At 48.8% G+C, this 18,168-nt stretch overlaps 1 protein-coding gene across 5 annotated transcripts in view; it reads left to right on the forward strand.

The window, feature by feature from the left end:
- Positions 1-16,332, forward strand: part of NTRK3 (neurotrophic receptor tyrosine kinase 3) — a 191,207-nt gene extending 174,875 nt beyond the window's left edge. For all 5 annotated transcript variants that reach the window (XM_035336267.1, XM_035336268.1, XM_035336272.1 and 2 more), the window contains 2 exons: positions 12,753-12,911; positions 15,816-16,332. In XM_035336267.1, the coding sequence (XP_035192158.1) occupies positions 12,753-12,911; positions 15,816-16,001 (345 nt within the window). In that variant the 3' untranslated portion in view covers positions 16,002-16,332. The remainder of the gene's footprint in view (positions 1-12,752; positions 12,912-15,815) is intronic.
- Positions 16,333-18,168: the final 1,836 nt, after the last annotated feature.

Genomic DNA, 18,168 nt, shown 5'->3' on the forward strand with positions numbered 1-18,168 from the left:
AGGGCAGAGGTGCAAAACCACGCAGCTAGCCAGCTCAGCACCCATCAGTTCAGAGCCAGCCCATGGAGAGCAATGGCACATGGAGACATCCAGGCTGACACGCAGCGTAAACTGCTGGAGCCACTCAGGAGGAGGGCTCACTTGACAAAAACACGGTTGCTTATTTAACCTGGCAGGGATTCAAGTGAAGCAGGCACGAGCAGGAGGTGTCAAAGCTGTTCTGGGTACCAGCGTGTGGGATTTTTGACATTCTATTTCAGTGCTCCTGTTTGGCAAAGAAATTCACTCAGAACCCCCCCCCCCCCGCGCGGCCTTTTTTTTTTTTAATCACTACTTAAATGTCATAAGAATTGCACAGTGCCCACCTTAAAGTACCTAACAAATTAAAGTATTTTATTAGTCTATTACCTGGAAACCATTGCCGGGGTTACTATAAAAACCTGAGGCGGTCCGGAGGGAAGGATGTCAGTAGGTCTAAAAGGTGTGCAAATATATTTAATCGCCATAAAGGTACAGGGGTCAGACGGGCAGCCTCCAGCCCCAGAGCAGCAGGCTGATTAAGGTGGGGAGAGAATGAGGAACATCTCCTGATGGGTGGGCAGCCAGCAGACCTCTCCTGGTTTTCCAGGAGTTGTGATGGGTGAATGCTTGGGTCTGTTCCTAGCTGCTTTGGGTGGCTTCAGAGGAAGGTATTGGTGCCATTCACACCCACCTCCTTCATGGGGAGGGGAAGGAAGCAACTCAGACAGCTTGTCCCCATCGTGGAGGAGCCTCTCGGGACCTTTGTCCCCATCCTGCTGACTCAGGGTGGTGATGCGCCCACCCTGCATCCACGTGGGCACGGCTCTACCCTCCCAGGTGTTTTCAGGACACCACCATAGCCAAATTCAGCCAGGAAGCAGCCAGGGAAACCCACCCTTGCATGCCCTCCTCCTCCTGCAGATGACTCCGGATGAGTCCCTCTGAATAAGCAGTGCCTAAATGCCAGGCATGGGGACAGCCTCGCCCAGCTCCAGAGCCACAGCCCGCACGCACTGCCCCGGCAGCTGGCACCTGGGTGACAAAGTGTCCCCGGCTCTGGTCCCCGGGTGACAGCAGGGCCAGGTGACACCACAGCAGTGGCTCCCGAGCAGGTCCTGTGCCCCCGCAGAGCCAGGGGGCTCTCACAGGTTGCTCCTCACCGGCTTGGGCGGGTGTCAAAGATTAATTACCATTTAGCCATCTGCATTTCCATCTCCGCAGAAGGCTGCAGAGGAAAAGACAGCAGTAGTGGGATAATTTACTCCAGCATTACACAGCAGATTACCCTGTACTTACAGGGTCACCAGTTACCATATAATTAGACCTCCAACGCAGGGAAATCCGCCATAGGTTTCCAAACCTCTCTTCTTCCCAGTGTCAGAGAAGCCGAGGACCAGCAGCAAAGTGCAGACCAAAACCTCATTAGGTGCATTTAAAGTTGTAAAATAGCTTAAAATTCAGGCTGGGGGAGGTGCAATGAGAAGGCAGCAAGAGCACCTCTCTGTCAGCAAGAGGAAAAAACAGAGCAGTTTGTCTAGGAAATGCAGGGAAGCTGAGGCCGAAAGCAGGGCTTTGAGGGAGCTACGGGAGCCAGGAGGTATGGGAACCTGACCTCTTTTTTTTTCCATGCACCCAAATCAAGCACCTACTCGCAAAATGTTTTGAAGACTGACAAACACCTTTGATTATCAAGCACAAATTCAGCAGCAGCTCATTTCACCTCTCTGGTGGTTAACAAACACAATTCGGCTGTGATCAATACACGGCATATCGCTGTGCAGTGAGAGAGTGCCTGCCCCGGGCCCTGCTGCACTTCATCCTCATAAATCCAGTCCTCTTCAAACCACGCACGGTCCCTTGTGGGGTGACAGCTCCCCAGCGAGCACGCGGAGAACCCACGCCAAAGAGCAGAATGGAAATCTCTGTGTGCCTCTCCAGCAATCATTATTTTAAATATTACACGGCCACGTGCCCGGGACTCAGCCCCACAAAGAGTAGCCATAAGGTCAGCTACTTCTGGAGAGGTAAAGCCTAAACAAAGACGGGGAAAGCGATTGATTTCTGAGGCAGGATGGAAAGAGCTGTACGTAAATAGTTTGGCTAAGCAGTGATCAAGGGGGGAGATGTGCTGCCTGATTGCAAATGTTTACATAGTTGTGAGCCTAAAGGTTAGAACATGTTACTGAGGGAAGTATACAGAAGTTAGCACAAGGATAAAATGCTGAAGATGAGACAGGAGAAAATCAGTGTGGCAAGCAGGAATTTTCCATTGTGTAGGCAAGATTTGCTTATGATTTCCTGAGGGAAGCTGGGGGTTGCCCACTGGGATGTTTGAAATGGTGCCCATCAATACCTTAGCAAATCCTTTAGGTCCCTCATTCACAAGGGAAAGAGGGCAGAATGGAACTTAACAGGTTTTTTCCAGCTCTTCTCCTGGGTCTGGAAAGCTGTTTCATACGCAGACATGCGTGTCATTGCCTGTGCATGCTGCATGCACATACCTAATGCTCTTGGGCTCCAGCAGCTTATCCAGAGGCAGCAAAACCAGCCAGGGCTTTAAGCCCAGCGTTTGCAGTCACGTTTCTCCTTGAAGTAAATGCTCCAGCAATGACATAATTGAGGACTGTCCTGTCTGCTCAGCATATGTCTGCGGGGGTCATTCATCCTACCAGACGCTGCAGAACATTAGCGGTTTCTTTAGGCTCACTTTCTCTTTCCGTCCTTCCTCTTGTGGCTAACCCTAATGGAGATCTGGTGTCTGGAGACTCCACTAGGAAGACCTGCCTTGTTCAGAGAGCTGGCCATCTAGGAGCTAGTCCTGTTTTACGGCAAAAACAGCCACATGTGTCCTAGTAGGTGCTGGGCTCGTGAGATGATCCCAGTGGGCTCGGTAAAGCACCTGGCTGGCTGCAGGAAGGGGAGCAGAAGGCAACCAGCGATCGCTGCGATGGCCACTTTTGCTGGAAGGCTCTAATGGCATCTGCAACCCAGTTCCTGTGTTTGTGGGTTTGCTTATTTATTTAAGCTCCTGGCTAAGTAAAACAGGGAGGAAGGATTTTAACTCACAGTGGTTAAAATGCACAGGATTCCCGCAGCTCTGTTCTAATCAAGGACATCTGCAAAACTTGGTAAAGAGCAGAGGAAACTTCAATGTATGGGAAGTCTGGGGTGAAAAAGTGCTCGAGTAGTGAAGGATGACATGCTTGACTCTTCAGTTTCAGGTTTAGTTTGTTTTTCATCAGAACCTGAAGCGAAGCCCCAGCCTTAGACAGGTGTGGGTGCGCTCTTCTCCACCTGCCCACCACATGCGGTCTCTTTGTGTGCTGCACCACCTCTCAGCAGGGATGCTGGAGGCAGGCATGGGAAGGGCACACCCAGGGCATCCTTCCCTACTTTGGAAGTTTAGCCATTAGCCTCATCTAATCCCCATGTCTCTGCAGTGGCTAAAAGTGTGTGTGTTTGGGGGGGAGGATGTTGGGGTTTGCCTTTGTGGTGAGACGTGGCTCTCCGTTCAGTGGTGCCAGAGCCAGCCCAGCTTTCACACAGGCACTGATGAGTTTAATCACTTCGTTAGTAGGTGTGACACTGCAGCCTCCGATAATGAGCTCTTTATTTTAACATGGCTTGCAACGTGTTTGTGTGAGATGCCATCTGTGCTTGCACTGCCTTCATTAGGAGAGAAAGCATAAGCATCTTCTGGAGCTGTTTGGTATTTCTGTGATGTTTCCCTGCTGAGCAACCATTGTTCAACTGCAGGGTGAGAACTTGTACCAGAAGGAAAGCACCAGCACCCAAAATGCTTAAACAGGCCAAATAAACTGTTAGGTACAGCACTGGGAACCATCCTCAGCTGGCCTGCAGGAAATTAGCTAGAAGGGACGATCCAGCTACTTATTGCTGAAAGTTTTTCATCACGGTAAAGCACTACAGCGCATTCCTCTAAGCTAAAATACCGTACTTTTTTAGAAAAGCAAGGAGCAGATTCCTGTCATAAAGAGACTTTCATTTTTTGTGCCTCCACGCTATGATTGTGCACGAAAACCTCCAAGTCGCCTGCCCAATTTTTGGATATAACAGCTGCTATTAGGATTCGCACGCGGATCTGACTCCCCAAAAATCTCCACACATTTCTGTAGATGCCCCTTGGTGATGCAACAGGCTCACGGTGTTTCTCTGCTATCCGCCAGCCCTCCCAGATGACAGCCTGTCAGCTCAGCACCCAGCTGTGCGTAAGGGAAGGGGCTCTGCTTCTGCTGGGAGTCCCCATGCCCTGCGTTGTATTAAATTTGTGTCTCTCTGCTGCCAGGCCTATGCTCAGTGAATCTGACATTAATAAGAAATAGATTCCCAAACAATCCAGCCTAATGAATTTTGAATATTATTATGATTAATGCCAAGGCAGTTGAACTGATTATCCAGCATCCAGAAGTTAAGTAATGGAGCCTTATCTAAATCATGTAGAGTCGTCAGTCAGGGATGGCTCTGGCCGCAGACAAAGACGGAGCATTACCCAGAGGGGAGTCACTGTCAGGACAGACAGAGGAACGATGGAAGGGGAGATTATAAGATACCAATCTGAAAGCATTTTAGCATAGAGTGATAGCACATGCAAGTGCTTTATTAGTATTATTTCCTAAGCTGCATTTCTCAGGCCACGTCGAGATGTTGCTTTTATATCGCCAGGTTAGGATTTATTGGTCAAATATTCTTCCTACTTTCTGGAGCCAGAAACCGAGCTGATTTTCATTGCCTGTGTTGCCACAAGAGTAGAATCCTGATGGACATGTTCTTGGCATCGTGATGGTTTAACTTAGCCTCTATCTGATTAGCTTTTGAGCTATTAAACACTTCTTGTAGTATTACCAGCTCACTGCAAAACGATAATGCAGATCAGTCATGGACAATTTCTGTTGGTGCTCACAGTCTTTGCAGACTGCAGATCCCCTTTGAAGTTGGAACCAGCTAATAGCTGTGCTGTTTCATGGGTATTGCACATCTCTGAGCATGTCCACCCTAAAAAAGAGTGCGCTGCGGTGCCAGGGTCTCCTACCTTGTGGAGAAAATCGGTAAATCCATGTGGTGCCTGACAAACTGGTTATCTGACGGCTGGAGTGTAAAAGGGCTTAGTGGCTTCCCAGATTGGGCTGGATGGAGTGCCTGTGTGGGGGCTGTGGTGCAAAAAAACTCAGAGGCCACCGTCTGCATGCACCCCTCCGACCAGCCACCCAGCACCAAGCCACAGCCAAGCAGTGGGACTCCTAGGAAGCCATCGGGTGTCCCACTGGTGAATTCATCCCAGTGCTACCACTTCCCTCAGCTGTCTGAGATGTCCTAATGTGGGCTCTCTTCATTCTGGGCCCCACAAAGCTTTCAGTAGGTTGGCCTGGGGGGTAGGAACCTCTAGCAGCACTTGTTAGGATGAGAGTTTGAGGAACTGGTGGTGGCCTCACTGACCTCTTCTCTGAGTGCTTTGCAAACTAGAGTTGCTCTTCCCAAATATATCTTCCTCATAGCTCACGTCCCATGTTCGTGATGGAGATCATTATTTTTGGAGCATTTATTTTTACATGAAGATGAGAAACTGGCCCTTGTTCCTCTGCAGGCTGGTTGTGCAGCCCTCTCCTAGCTGCTTTGAGAGCTGGGAAGAAAAGGAGAGTGGTGATCTGTGGCAAGGAGCGCACCAAATAGATTATTGGCAAACATAATTAAAAATATATGTGCAATTACTCCTCTGTTTCCCTTTTCTTAACCATCCTCTGCATTACCTCTGGCATTTTTAGATGGCAGATAATATAAGTGAGAGGACTCTTGGGTACAGGCAGCTCTTAGAGAAGCAGTGATTTATCTCAGGCCGTTTTGAGGTAGCAGAATTTACCTCTAGCTACAGCCACCCCTCCATGTCTGCCCCCCCTCATTTGCGTAAGTAATTGGCAGCTTGTTAATGGCTCATTAGGAATGCTGAAAACCGTGGGATTAAAACAGACTCAGTGGAGCAGAGATGAGGGGAACAGGGAGAAAGGCCACCGTCCCTGCTTGCAAATTACACTGCTTGATTCAACGTGATGCAGAATTACAGGTCATAAAGCAACTAGTTTGTTAAATGAAGTAAGGAAAAACAATGTCAATGGCAGGCTTTATTCTTAGGCTCATGTTTAAACACAGTATGTGCAGCTGGGGGGAACAAACAGTCCCTTGCCAAAGAGTCCAACTGACAGCAGGAAGGTCTCACCCCCTTCTCAGTTTTGCATTAACCCTGCCTGAGCTCTCCCTGCTCCTGAACAAGTCCATCTGGCTCCTTACATCACCTCACGACAGGGACAGTTGGTTGCTTTCCCCATGCTCTCCCTGGGTATGTCCAGTTCCTGGCAGCAGGCACCTCTCCTGCTTTGGGCGAGTCTGGGACACCCGGTGCACATAGCTGACACGGCTACGGTCACTCTGCACCATGTAAGCCCCCAAAACCCTCTGAGACCCCTTGCAGATTGCTATGTCTTCACTCAGTGATGTGCAGAGGAGGCTGCAAGTCCCACACTTCAGCTCCTCCAGGGCCTGGGAGAGGTGGTTGGGTGCAGGGGGTGAGGATGGGGACAGGATCAGACCTCCATGCCCAGAGCGTGCAGCAAACACAGGCAGAGTGATGCACCGAGAGGACACAATGAGTTGAGTCAGTTCAAATGTTTGGCAGAAGATTTTTGCTGTTTGTTGACAACATTAAAACCCACCTTCAGCACTGGCTGTGACAGCGGGGACAGCAAAGGTACAAGATTTGAAGGCAAGACCGCGGTTGAGAGAGTTTGCAGGGGCATCTTTCAGATTTTTTAGAAGAGGAGGGAGCAGGGGCTTCAGCCTGCGGCTGGTACAGCCGTGATGCCTTTCAGAGTGAGGAGAACAGCTCTGGGATTTCTGAGGCGAGAATAACTCTGGAAATGGTGCTGTCTGAGATACAGCTAGCACCTTCCTTCCTGAATAAAGGAAATTACAGATGAAGTACTGGGGAATCACAACCAGTCACAACGTGCACTTTAATGCAGCTGCCTCTGATGTAAACTACCTAGGGGTTTAAGAGCATAGTGAGGTGGCAGTTAAGACCATGGACTCTGGGACAGCTAACCATCAGCAAAGCCCCCATCTGGCTGGCACGTCAGAGCTGATCCCTCTGCTTTGCACAAGGTACACAGGGATCGCTCAGGATTCACACAGGTAAAATGCTGGCAGATCTGATTGTTAGAGAGGCACCTCTCGGTTCTGGATCCAGCACTGATGGCAAGGAAGGACTGTCTCCTCCTAGATTTTCAGCCACGAACATGTACATCCCTTTGCCTTCTCCCTGAGAAGCCACCCTCCCCTGCCCCAACCTCATTTAACAATCTTCAATTCACAAGAGCACAATCTACAGTGTTTTTTCTTGTTTCTTTCCTTTTTTTCTTTCTCTGAGAACTCAACTTAGCCAAAACAAGAAGCTTTTTGTGCTTCTCATTTCCATTACTTTTTGTTGTTGTTGTTGTTTTGTTCTGATGAGGCCCTACATCTGGCTGCGGGGGGAATGTTCAGAGTTAATCTTCCAGGGATCACCCAGCTCCTAGAGCTGAGGTCTAAAGGCCACGCGTTGTAGTGCAGCCCAGCCCGGGATGACAGCCAGGTCTGCAATTAAAGAGGAACCCGGGTCATCCCTACCTACAGCAGCAGGAACCGAGGCAGCACTCAGGGAATGCATGTCTTATCGCTACCTCTAAAAAGAGGTGATGTGTTGAGTGGGTTCTGGAGAGAAATAGTGCCAAGGTCTCCACTAGTGCTACGTGATTCTGTGCAAACTCAAACATCTCGGCTTCCTGCACACTTAAGGGATGTTCAAGCAATGCTGCTTGGTACAAAGACACCTCACGGTGGTTCCTGTGACTTCCCAAGGCAGGAGCAGGAGCAGAACATCCCCAAAGTAAGCCAGGAGCAGGAATACAGCTGTCAGATGGCCTTGGAAAACAAATGTCAAATGACCTTGGAAAGCAAAGCACTGATTTCTTTATTTACTTTTTTAAATTTTTTTCTTTTTTACTTCAAAGTTCGGAAGGAAACTGCACAAAAGGAAAAATAAAACACGGCCTTATAGCATGCCAGAGAGCAAATTCCATGCTTAGCTGAGATCTCTGAAGCAGCCCTCAGCTGTGAGCACAGCGTGGATGGCTCGGTAGCTCCCTCAATGCTGCCTTGGGGTACAGCCCTGGAGCTAGCGTGGGGGCCAGGAGGGGGGAAGCAGTGCTGCCTGCTAATGCCTGCCTTCAGAGCTTTGTGGTCTGGATTCCCGCGCACACAAAGTTCTCATGAGGGTTTTTCAGCTCTGCTCAGGTTTTGATTCTTCATGTTATCTCTGCAAGTGGCCCAAACTGCAGATATATTGCACTGCCTCTGCTGAACGCTGCTGCTCCACTACCTGCTGCTGTACTGTCGAACTCATCAGGGATGACATGTCATCTTTTCCCTTCCTAATCAGCTGGATGTCATTCAGAAAGCTGGGACAAGGAGAATCCTTTCCCCAGACACCCGCTTTCCTTCCTAGCAGACAAACCTAGAGCCTTATAATACTACTTGTACATAGCACTTATATAGCTTTACATCTTCAAAGTGCTGTAGTAGCATTAAGTAATTATCTCTCTCCCTAATGGCCATTAACGCTGGCCTTTCACGAACCTCCCCCAGCTCCCCGAGGTTCGGCTGTAATACAGCAATAAGCTGCTCAAAGGGGGTGGCTGGTTATCTCGCCGTCTGGGGGCTTGGATGTGTAATGAGGCTTCAGAGCACAGCCTCGGTGCCCTGGAGTATCAGAAACATGTGGCTGGAGACCAGGTCGTGCCCTTGGGAGTATCCATTAGGAGGCGATGGAAATGAGTGGATGATGCTGCAACCCTGAGATGGAGAAAGAAGAAGGAAACTTTGGCAGCTCAGAGGATGCACACTGATTGCTCTATTTATTACCAGGATAGTACTGCAAACGGAAAGAGCAAAGCAGTGGGAATAACATGTCAATGTGGGCATGAGGAGTTGATCTAGGGAGAGGAAGTTAGAGCTAAAAATGTCAAGTAAAGCTAGACAGCCATGGCAATGGGATAAAGAGGCCAGTCTGCAGGTCTATGAAGCATTAAAATAACAAGGAGGAAGGGTGAGCTTGGCAGCATCGTAGGATTTAAGGGGAGGAACAGCAGAGGATTTGCTTGCCATAATTGCTTGAAAGCTAAAGCCTCTTCCAGGTAGTGGAGTGCCTCTGGGGGTGATGTTGCAGTGCTGCCGTCGGAGGACATTTCATCCCTAGTGGCTTTGGGATGTGCACCTGGATGTGGCCTGGGGTCTCCTATCCCTGGCTCCCCAGGGGGATGGAGAAAGATGGGTGGGAAGATGACATGACTATTTCAGAACAGGCTCGGCAATACCATGCTCATGATGAGCATCAAGACCATGAGTCCTACGAGGTCACTTAGTTCAGAAGCCTGCCATGAGCAGAGACATGACCAAAGCAAACTGTCAGATTCTAATGACACAGTAACATTTCCTTCCAGAGCCAAGGACATGCCATGTAAACAGAAAAAAAAGGAAAAAAATCACCAAAAACAGCATTTTTTTTTTAAGCTTGATTTAATAGCATCATTTTGCTTTCATGCTTTTGGCAATGACTGGTCCTGCAAATGAAGCGTGCAGCCATGGCAATCACGTGCAAGTCGATGCTGGCATAACACAGATCACAGCCACTGCATGTTATGCAAAAGATTGCCTTCATCCTGGACACACTCTGTTTCCTATGGCATCAGTAGCTCAATCCATCTGTGCTCAGCTCTAAATCATTTTGCTACATCAGCGGAAAGCAGGGTACAGCTGACTGCAGACCAGGAAGGCTCAACTTAGCGTTCGCTCACTGTATAGCTTCAGAGCAGGACCGTCCCCTGCCTTCCTGCATCTGTTTTCTCATCTGTGAAATGGGAATTTTAATCCTAATCAGTTTGCAGTGGGAGCACTAAGGGACAGTCAAGGGAAATGCTTTAAAATGTAATACTCAGCCTTGTGTGCTAAGCTAGTCATTGGAGTGATTTTGTGGTGCAATTTAATTGATGCTTGTTCTGCATACAGTTAGCTAGCATTAACATTTGCTCTCAAAAATGTGGCATTTTGTGCGAGGTGCAGAGAGTACCTTTGAGGTTCTTACCTATGAGCACAGCTGAGCCATATGTCAGGATCCACACAGTTCTGGGCATTGCTTGGCTTTGTTTTCTCCCCAGAATTAATGTATTACTTAGTACTGGATTTATTTTTAGTAAAAGATATGTCTCTTGTGACACAGAGGGCAGAGATGCCAAACCGAGAGTTTGGCAGTTGCTGGACTCTACCATATGAGCTAAGCCAAGATCATGTCGTCACGTCCTTGGGACAACTATTGACTGTGTATGTCACTTTACTGGCAATTTGTCACTAGGATGTGTCTAGAGGAGACCAAAGACCTTGACTGCGCTGTAGTTTATTAGAACTGAAATGGGTCTACTGGCTTCTCTGCTGCTTTCACGGCCAAATCCTCAAGTGGTGTGACTCAGGGCACTCCCATTCGAGCAGCAGTGCTCATACTGTTTGTGTAAGCTGAGGATCTGGTTCATAGATTCTGAACTGCCCTAAGATTTCTTCGAAAGGGAGTTAAATGTGCTCAATGTGTTGTACTACCTGTAATCTCAGATGATCCTGCAAGATTCAGGACATTGCGAATGCAGAGAGCTTGGCAATATGTAATCATTTCGAGATTGCCAGAAAACTGAAGAGCTAGAGCTACTTAAAGGGGAAAAAAATAAGCATTAGTGCAAAAGAGTTTTTGCAACAATCAAGTTTGATGTATGTCATGTTCTGTCAATAACATTTCCTCGGAGCCCTTCACAGAAAGGGAAAGCAACTTGTAAAAGCTGAGAAAGCAGGAAAGAGCTAAAATTGCGGACAGAGTTTCAAAGGAACAATCCAAAGAAAGAGTATTTCCATTTCCATTAAGGGAGGACACTCTTGGGACTTCAGACAGCGAGCTGAGACCACACCAGCCAAAGCATCTCTGCATAGGAGGTGTAGAGCTGCACGGAGCTTTTTATCTTCACGCATCGCAGTTCTGAGCATCTCTGCACTTAAGAATGAAAGGTGTTCCCGAGACTTTTTAAACTCCTTCTCTCCTTTGTAGAAAGAGACTTTCAGAGTTAGAAACAGGGCTGGTCCACAGACCTCTGAGCACAATGCTGTGAGCCCAGGTCCAACTTATGTCAGACCCCAGAGGGGCCTGGCTCTCACCTTCTGTGCAGGAAGCCTACTAGGCACTGTCCCCATTTCACAACCTATTCCAGCACTGCTCCCCAAAACTGTCCCTCCTGCTTCCAAAAAAATGCATCTGGTCTCTGTACTGACCCTTCCCCACGCTAGTTTGGTTTTAATCAGGCACAGAAACCGGTGGGAGCTTTGGAAAGCCAGGAGCTTGGAGGAGAGCTTTTGTTTGTACAAGAAACGTTTTCATCCAAACAAGCACAACAATCTCATTATTTTGAATAGCCACACACGTGCAGAAAAAAACTAGAAAGCCTCTCCCCGAGTCCTTCATAGGACCAGAGAGATTTCTGCCTGTTTGATTCAGCTGCGGTGCTACAAAGTTATTAGCACTTGCTTTTTTTGGTGTCCGTAATGAGACAAGCAGACTTCTGAGCAGCACCACAAAAGCACCGTCTCTCATCACCGCTAAACCCTTGGACACTTTATCCTCAGCAGAAACAAGTGCTGGAGCCTCACGGCTGTGCTGCTTCCAGCGCCGGCTGGGCTTATCAATTAGCTGCTTCCCCACAGATGGCGCTTCTTGTGTAGGACAGAACAGAGAAAAAAACAAGCTTTCCCTGCTTAGAGACACTTGTTTAGAAACCTCTAGTGAATCTGAAGGTAAATCCATCTGCTTTCGACATCTTTGCATGTTTTCACCTGCTGGACTCACGTGCCCTAGAGAAGGGCAGACTGTGATGGGGAGAGGGCCTTTTCCTCACTTAGCACGCCCCCATGGGACTTCACCCACGGGCTCTTCCATTTCCAGGCTCTCCAAAGGGGCTGGCTTTCCTGCCTCCATCAAACACTGGGTATATCCGTGCCTGTAAGAGCCTGTTCTTTACAAACAGACCGCCTTTTTGCAGTGCGGTCCTGCAGTCATTTACATATTCAAAGCACTCTTTGAAAAGGCCTGTAGCACAGTTTTATGAGTGCAAAAATCTTCCGTGCAATTAGGTGATGCACAGATGCCTGTGTATGGATTTCAGGAAGCCTTGCCGAGGAGGGACAAAGCCCTCTCTGTATTTCTGGAGGGTGCCTCAGAGCACTGAGGCCCTGCAAAACTCATCCCAGCACCTTGCCGAATGCTCTGCTGCTTGCCTTGCCTCCTGGTTCACCACCAGTGTAGGGTCTGAGGATGTGCTTGGCAGTTTGTCATTTGATTCCTTTACAAGCCCGTTTTGGGAGGAGACAACATCATTTATCTCGATACATTTCACTCCTTAGCTGTCATATTAACCAGGTGGGACTGGCGGGTAAGCCCCTGGGCGGGCAGGGAGGCAGCATCCAACCTAGCTCTTTTGAGCAGCTCCTTGTTGATGGAGATCGCGGGGAGGCCCTGAGTTTGTTCACATTACAACAGGGCTGCTCCCTTCCCAGGGCTCCGTTCACTCAGATCTCCTCCTGCCTTTGTCCTCCCGCAGGTTGGGGGACACACCATGCTGCCCATCCGCTGGATGCCCCCGGAGAGCATCATGTACAGGAAGTTCACGACGGAGAGCGACGTCTGGAGCTTCGGGGTGATCCTCTGGGAGATCTTCACGTACGGGAAGCAGCCCTGGTTCCAGCTCTCAAACACAGAGGTACACCAGTGCTGAGATACCTCAGCTGGAAACACTACCTGTTACCATCTCTGCTTTCCAGGCTGCTTGCAAAGCAATCTGTACACTGATGGTCCTCTCCTCCACTCGTGATAATTATTTCTTTTTTCAGATACAGAGATAAGAAACTGCAGAAGTGTCATTATCTCCATTTAAGAGCTGGGGAAAGCAAGGCACTCAGGAATCAAAGGGCTCTGCCAAAGCCATGCAATGGGTTATCCCCAGCCTCTGCCCTCTGAGTTCCTGACATGCCTCCGTAACAGCCGCACCTGATAAACTCTTGGGTGCTGACAGAATACCCAAATTACTGCTCAGATATAATACAGTTATTGAGTCACCATACATTTCCTATGCTCTCTTTCTCCTTATTTTGTAGCTGATGCTGTTACTGCAGCCTTCAGTTTGTGAGAAAGCTTTTGAAGCATGTTATATGGCATGTGGCACACTTCTGCAGGGCTGTTTGCCACAGGGACACCTATTACAGAGTTTGCCCCCGTTCCTTGAGGATGGGACCCAAGGGGCTGGTTCATCCTTGTTATTTCTTTGAATAACAGTGTAGGGCTGCACTGTAAAAAAGTCGAGGGAAGGCTGGCTAGGATTAGCAGAGTGTCAGAGCCGAGGTCTGAGGCACATCAGCAGAAATGCACTGGCAGATTTTTTCTCAGAATAGCAGGGGGTATTATAGAAGAGGAGCCAGATGCATTGACAGAGCCGTGTGTGGGAACCTTGCACATTTTTATCCTACTGTGTATCTAATGGATTTCAGAAATTTCACCTTTTGTAATGAGAAATGTGCATTTTCTGCTTTCTGGATACAGATCCCTTAATTAAGTGAGTTGCAGAGATGGCAAATCCAAGGTGTTGCTTTACATCTCTAATACTTGCCCATTCGTGTGCTCAATGGGGCCTGACTGCATATCCCAAAGTAGCACACGCAAACATTTTAGAGACACAAACAATGGAACAGACAGCGACAGAAGTTATTTGTCACGCTACTTAATGAGCTGCTCTTGCATTTCCCTGGGAGGGTAAATACAAACGCACACAAATGAGCACGTGTGGCTTGTACATGGGTGAGAGGCAGGCTGGAAAAGAGAGCTCGGCTGTCCTCATGCTTTCTGCCTCAGTTTCCTCTGCAGGGTAGTGGGGCTGAGAAAAGTACCCCTGGCAGGAGGAGGGATAGTCAAGAGCTGCACAGGTGCAGGGTATTGGTTTTTCTACCGTCCCTGGAAGAGCTATGTAATTCCCTTTCCTACTGCTGCATCCACTTCTTTCTGAGAGCTGAGGGGTCTCACCCAGACCACGCTATCCTGCTGGGAGGGAGCTGTATTAGCTCTCGTTTGGCTCATTTGTGGGGCATGGAGAAGGGGCAGAACCCAGGGGACTGATGCCTCCACCAGCTCCTGGATGAGGAGACATCAGAGCAGCCCAGCCTGGCTGCCGCTGTAGAGCCTGTTTGGCCAAGCAGCAGCACCCCTGGGGAGGGCATTGCCAAGGCTTAGGTTTGCCTTCCTTCCTGCAGTGCCTGCGTGGCCTTGTGCCTCCAGAGCACTTTCAGCAGGTTTGTTCAAGGCTGGAGGAGAGAGCAGGTGGATGAGGCAGAGAACAACTTAATCTGAAAGCCTCGGCCAGTCCATTAGCCCTGTGCCCTTCGCTCTGGAGAGACAGGGCCCACCGCAGGGCTCCTGTGCATGTCCAGGATGCCTGTCAGAAACCGTACCTTGCCTCCTGTACCTCCTACCTCCTCTCACATGTCAATGCTGCCAACAGCTTTGCCGTGATGCAGGCTTCTCTGCACACTGCATCCGCCTTGGCCTGCTTTCAGCAGATCCTAATCGCTCCCCTCTGCATTTATATGCAAACAGCAGAGCGATAAGTATCCGTTGAGCTGTGTGGCAGGGCCATTACTATTCATAACTGATAAATTCCAAACACCCCTTGCTGGGTGGCTTCCCTCAACACACTGCCTGGGATCTGCGTCTGTCTGCAGAGTGTGGCAGGTCACTCACACGCTGCAATGCTGGGACTCATCGGCTCCAGCCAAGGAGGCCAGGAGGTAATAGCATCTCTCTGACAACTCATACCCTCGTTCCCTTTGCATCCGTTCTTCGGTGAGCAAAACTCAAACAGACACTTAGGGGATGCCACTAGCATCCCTCTGAAGAGAATTTCATGCTGTCCAAGAGCTCACATTTCTCTCATTAGCAGCACTGACCTGACCCAGAACAAACTGTTAGCACTGCAGTTTTTTTTTTTTCTTTTTTTTCTCCATCACAGATGTGATTTGCAATGAATTTTTTTTTTTTTTTTTTTTTTTTCCATCATAATTTTTATTTTATGTTATTTTTTTTTTTTTTTTTTTTTTTTTTAATGCTTTTCTGTGTCAAAATGAAGCAAAGCTGCCCTTGGAGATGAAGGTAGAAAGAGAAGTGCTGAACTCTCTTGTAGAACTCTCCTGGGCTTTGCAATGGAAAGGACTCTTGATTTTCAGGGAAATAAAACAACATTTCAGCTGTGTAAAATATCAGTTTAGTTTGGGGATTATAAAGCTTTTTTTTTTTTTTCCTTTTTTTTTTTTTTTTTAATTTTTCAACTATCAGGAAAAACCTGACAACTTCAATTAAAACATCACCCAATTTGCTTGTAACCTCCTGCCCGGAGGGTGCAGTGAGGGAGGGAGGTGCCAAGTGATGAAAGTTTTGAGGAGCTTCAAGACTGCTTCTGGAGACAAACTTTTCCCTGTAAAACCATAATTTCTGACACAGATGAGCACTGAGGATCTGTAGACCTCTAGGTTCCTCAGCATTCCCATTCCCTAAATGGCCAAGAAGTATCTGGGACAGGATCTAGCTTGTGCTGAGTGTTTCTCCTCTTTCTTTCTTTCAGGTCATTGAGTGCATTACCCAAGGCCGAGTTTTGGAAAGACCTCGAGTCTGCCCCAAGGAGGTTTACGACATCATGTTGGGCTGCTGGCAGAGAGAACCTCAGCAACGGCTCAACATCAAGGAGATCTACAAGATCCTTCATGCTCTGGGCAAGGCCACACCAATCTACCTGGACATCCTTGGCTAGCAGTGGCCACTTGTCAAAAGTCCCTGCTCCTTCCTTCCGTCCTTCCTTCCCTCTCCCCCTCCCAAGTCCTTTGTCCCTCAGCTCCCAAGCAAACATCTTCATATAAACTCAAGTGCCTGCTACACATACAACACTGAAAACAAAACAAAACAAAACAGAAAGCAAAACAACAAAAATCCTACAAAACAATGACCTGTAAGGCAGTTTGGCTTATATATATTTATAGATATCTCTCTCTATATAAATTCCACACCAATACAGAAAGAAGCTGCTGTTACAGAAAAAATATAAGACTTAAAAAAAAAAAAGAAACAAAAATGGGAGAAAAAAAGTACTTAAATATATATATATAATTAAAAAAAAAAAAAGAAAGAAAGAAAGAAAAGAAGAAAGGAGAAGGTATCTTCATCTTCCCCCGAGCAATGAAGCAGTGAATTGTAACCCTGCTGTGAGTATGGTTCGGGCTGTTGGGCAGGGCTCTAGTCTGGCTACAGCAGTGATGCCAGCCTGGGTAGGAGCTCTGGGAGGAAAGCCCTGCCCCGGTTGTATGATATGCACTGAATGTGTGAAATCAGTCCTCCCTTTTAGTCCTTGCCCCCCTTCCTCCTTCCCAGCCCACAGGTGATGGGCACAAAGCCAGGGCAGTGCCCCTGGATGAACTCTTTTACCGAGCCCTATCCTCCCTCTCCATCCCTCCCTGCCCCTCTCTGCCTTCCTGCCCTTTTTTCCTCCCTCCAACATTTCAGGACAATTTTTCTAATTTGCTGATTCTTAACTGTATAGACTCAAGGCTTTCAAACACACAGTCAAAGGATTGTGGCACCTACGGGTAAAACACACGCCGGGAACCAGCTGCCCTCCCGCAGACAGCGCGTTGGTTGGACCCAGTGCTCCCTCCCTCTCCGGGGCAGGAGAACAGTGGGACCGAAGGGACCCCCAATGGGCTGAGGGGCATCCTAAAAACCATTCCTGATTCATCCCAACCCATTCTGGTGTGCGAGGCAGGAGTTTTGTTCTTCTCTGTGCCCAGCAAAGATGGCAATGCTGGGAGGAACAACCCCTCCCATCCTCCACTCCTGCCTTTTCTCCCCACCCTTCACTTTCATTGAGGACATGGGATTGTTCCCCCTTCCTCAGCTGTCCCCACCACAGCCATATTGGTGTAGACCCTCAGCAGACAGGGTTGCATCCCCTGTTTCATGCATGGGGGAAGGCTGCAGTGAGCAGACCAGCAGGGAATCGCTTGCATGCCGGCTGAGCATGCCTATGGGGTCAGCATATCCCAGTGCCCTCCCTCCCCATCCTCTTCCCTTCCCCATCCCTGCCCCATGCCTCAGTCCAAGCCTTAGGCACAAGCCAGTGGGGGCAAGGGAGGGGGACAAGGCTTGTGAGATGGCTGGGAACCTACCAACACCTGCCTGTGGCCCCCTTGCCATTCTCCTCACGTCCCCATCCCCTGAAAGGATTGATGCATCTGCCTTTGAGCTGTTGTGAAATGCAGAGGCTGAAGAATAGCTCCACAGGCAGCCCCGGGAGGAGGGGGGAAGGAAGGGAAGGTGCCTTCAGGAGCAGACAGCTCAGCGGATGGCCGCAGTGGCCAGCCTTGCATCTCAATGAGGATAAAGGGCTGACAGCAGTGACAGGGGGTGCTGGGGACAGGCAGGGACAGACAGCAGCATCCTCCCTACAGCCCACCTCCCTGGAGCAGGAAATTATCCCTATCTGGGGAAAGGCTGAGTCAGACGCTGAATCCTGCCCATCCAGACTGGGCTAAGAAAACAAAACCTTCCTTTTTTTTTTTTTTTTTTTTTTTTTTTTTTTCTTTTTTCCTCCAGTAGTGGAGGACGAGGGGGAACCTCAGCTTGGCAGCCGCTCTCAGGAGGCAGGGAGCGGACGCCACAGGCATTGTCAAGGCAATTTTGAGAAGGCGACAATCGCCGGCACAAAAATAGCCTGCTCGGATGTGGTGCTTGTCTGGAAGGGAATGCAGATACGGGAAGAGGAGACAGAGAAGGGGTTTTGACTCCTTCCCAAAGCCAGAGTGGTGTTCAGGGCCAGGATGCAAGAGGAGATGAGTGAGACTAGCTGAGAGCTGGTTATGGCCAGCTACTGAAAGGGAAGGCTTTGCATCCTCTCCTCATCCTCCTCATGTCTTGCCCTTCTCTAC

Source organism: Oxyura jamaicensis, chromosome 10, assembly GCF_011077185.1.
Source record: "Oxyura jamaicensis isolate SHBP4307 breed ruddy duck chromosome 10, BPBGC_Ojam_1.0, whole genome shotgun sequence".
Classification (NCBI taxonomy): domain Eukaryota; kingdom Metazoa; phylum Chordata; class Aves; order Anseriformes; family Anatidae; genus Oxyura; species Oxyura jamaicensis.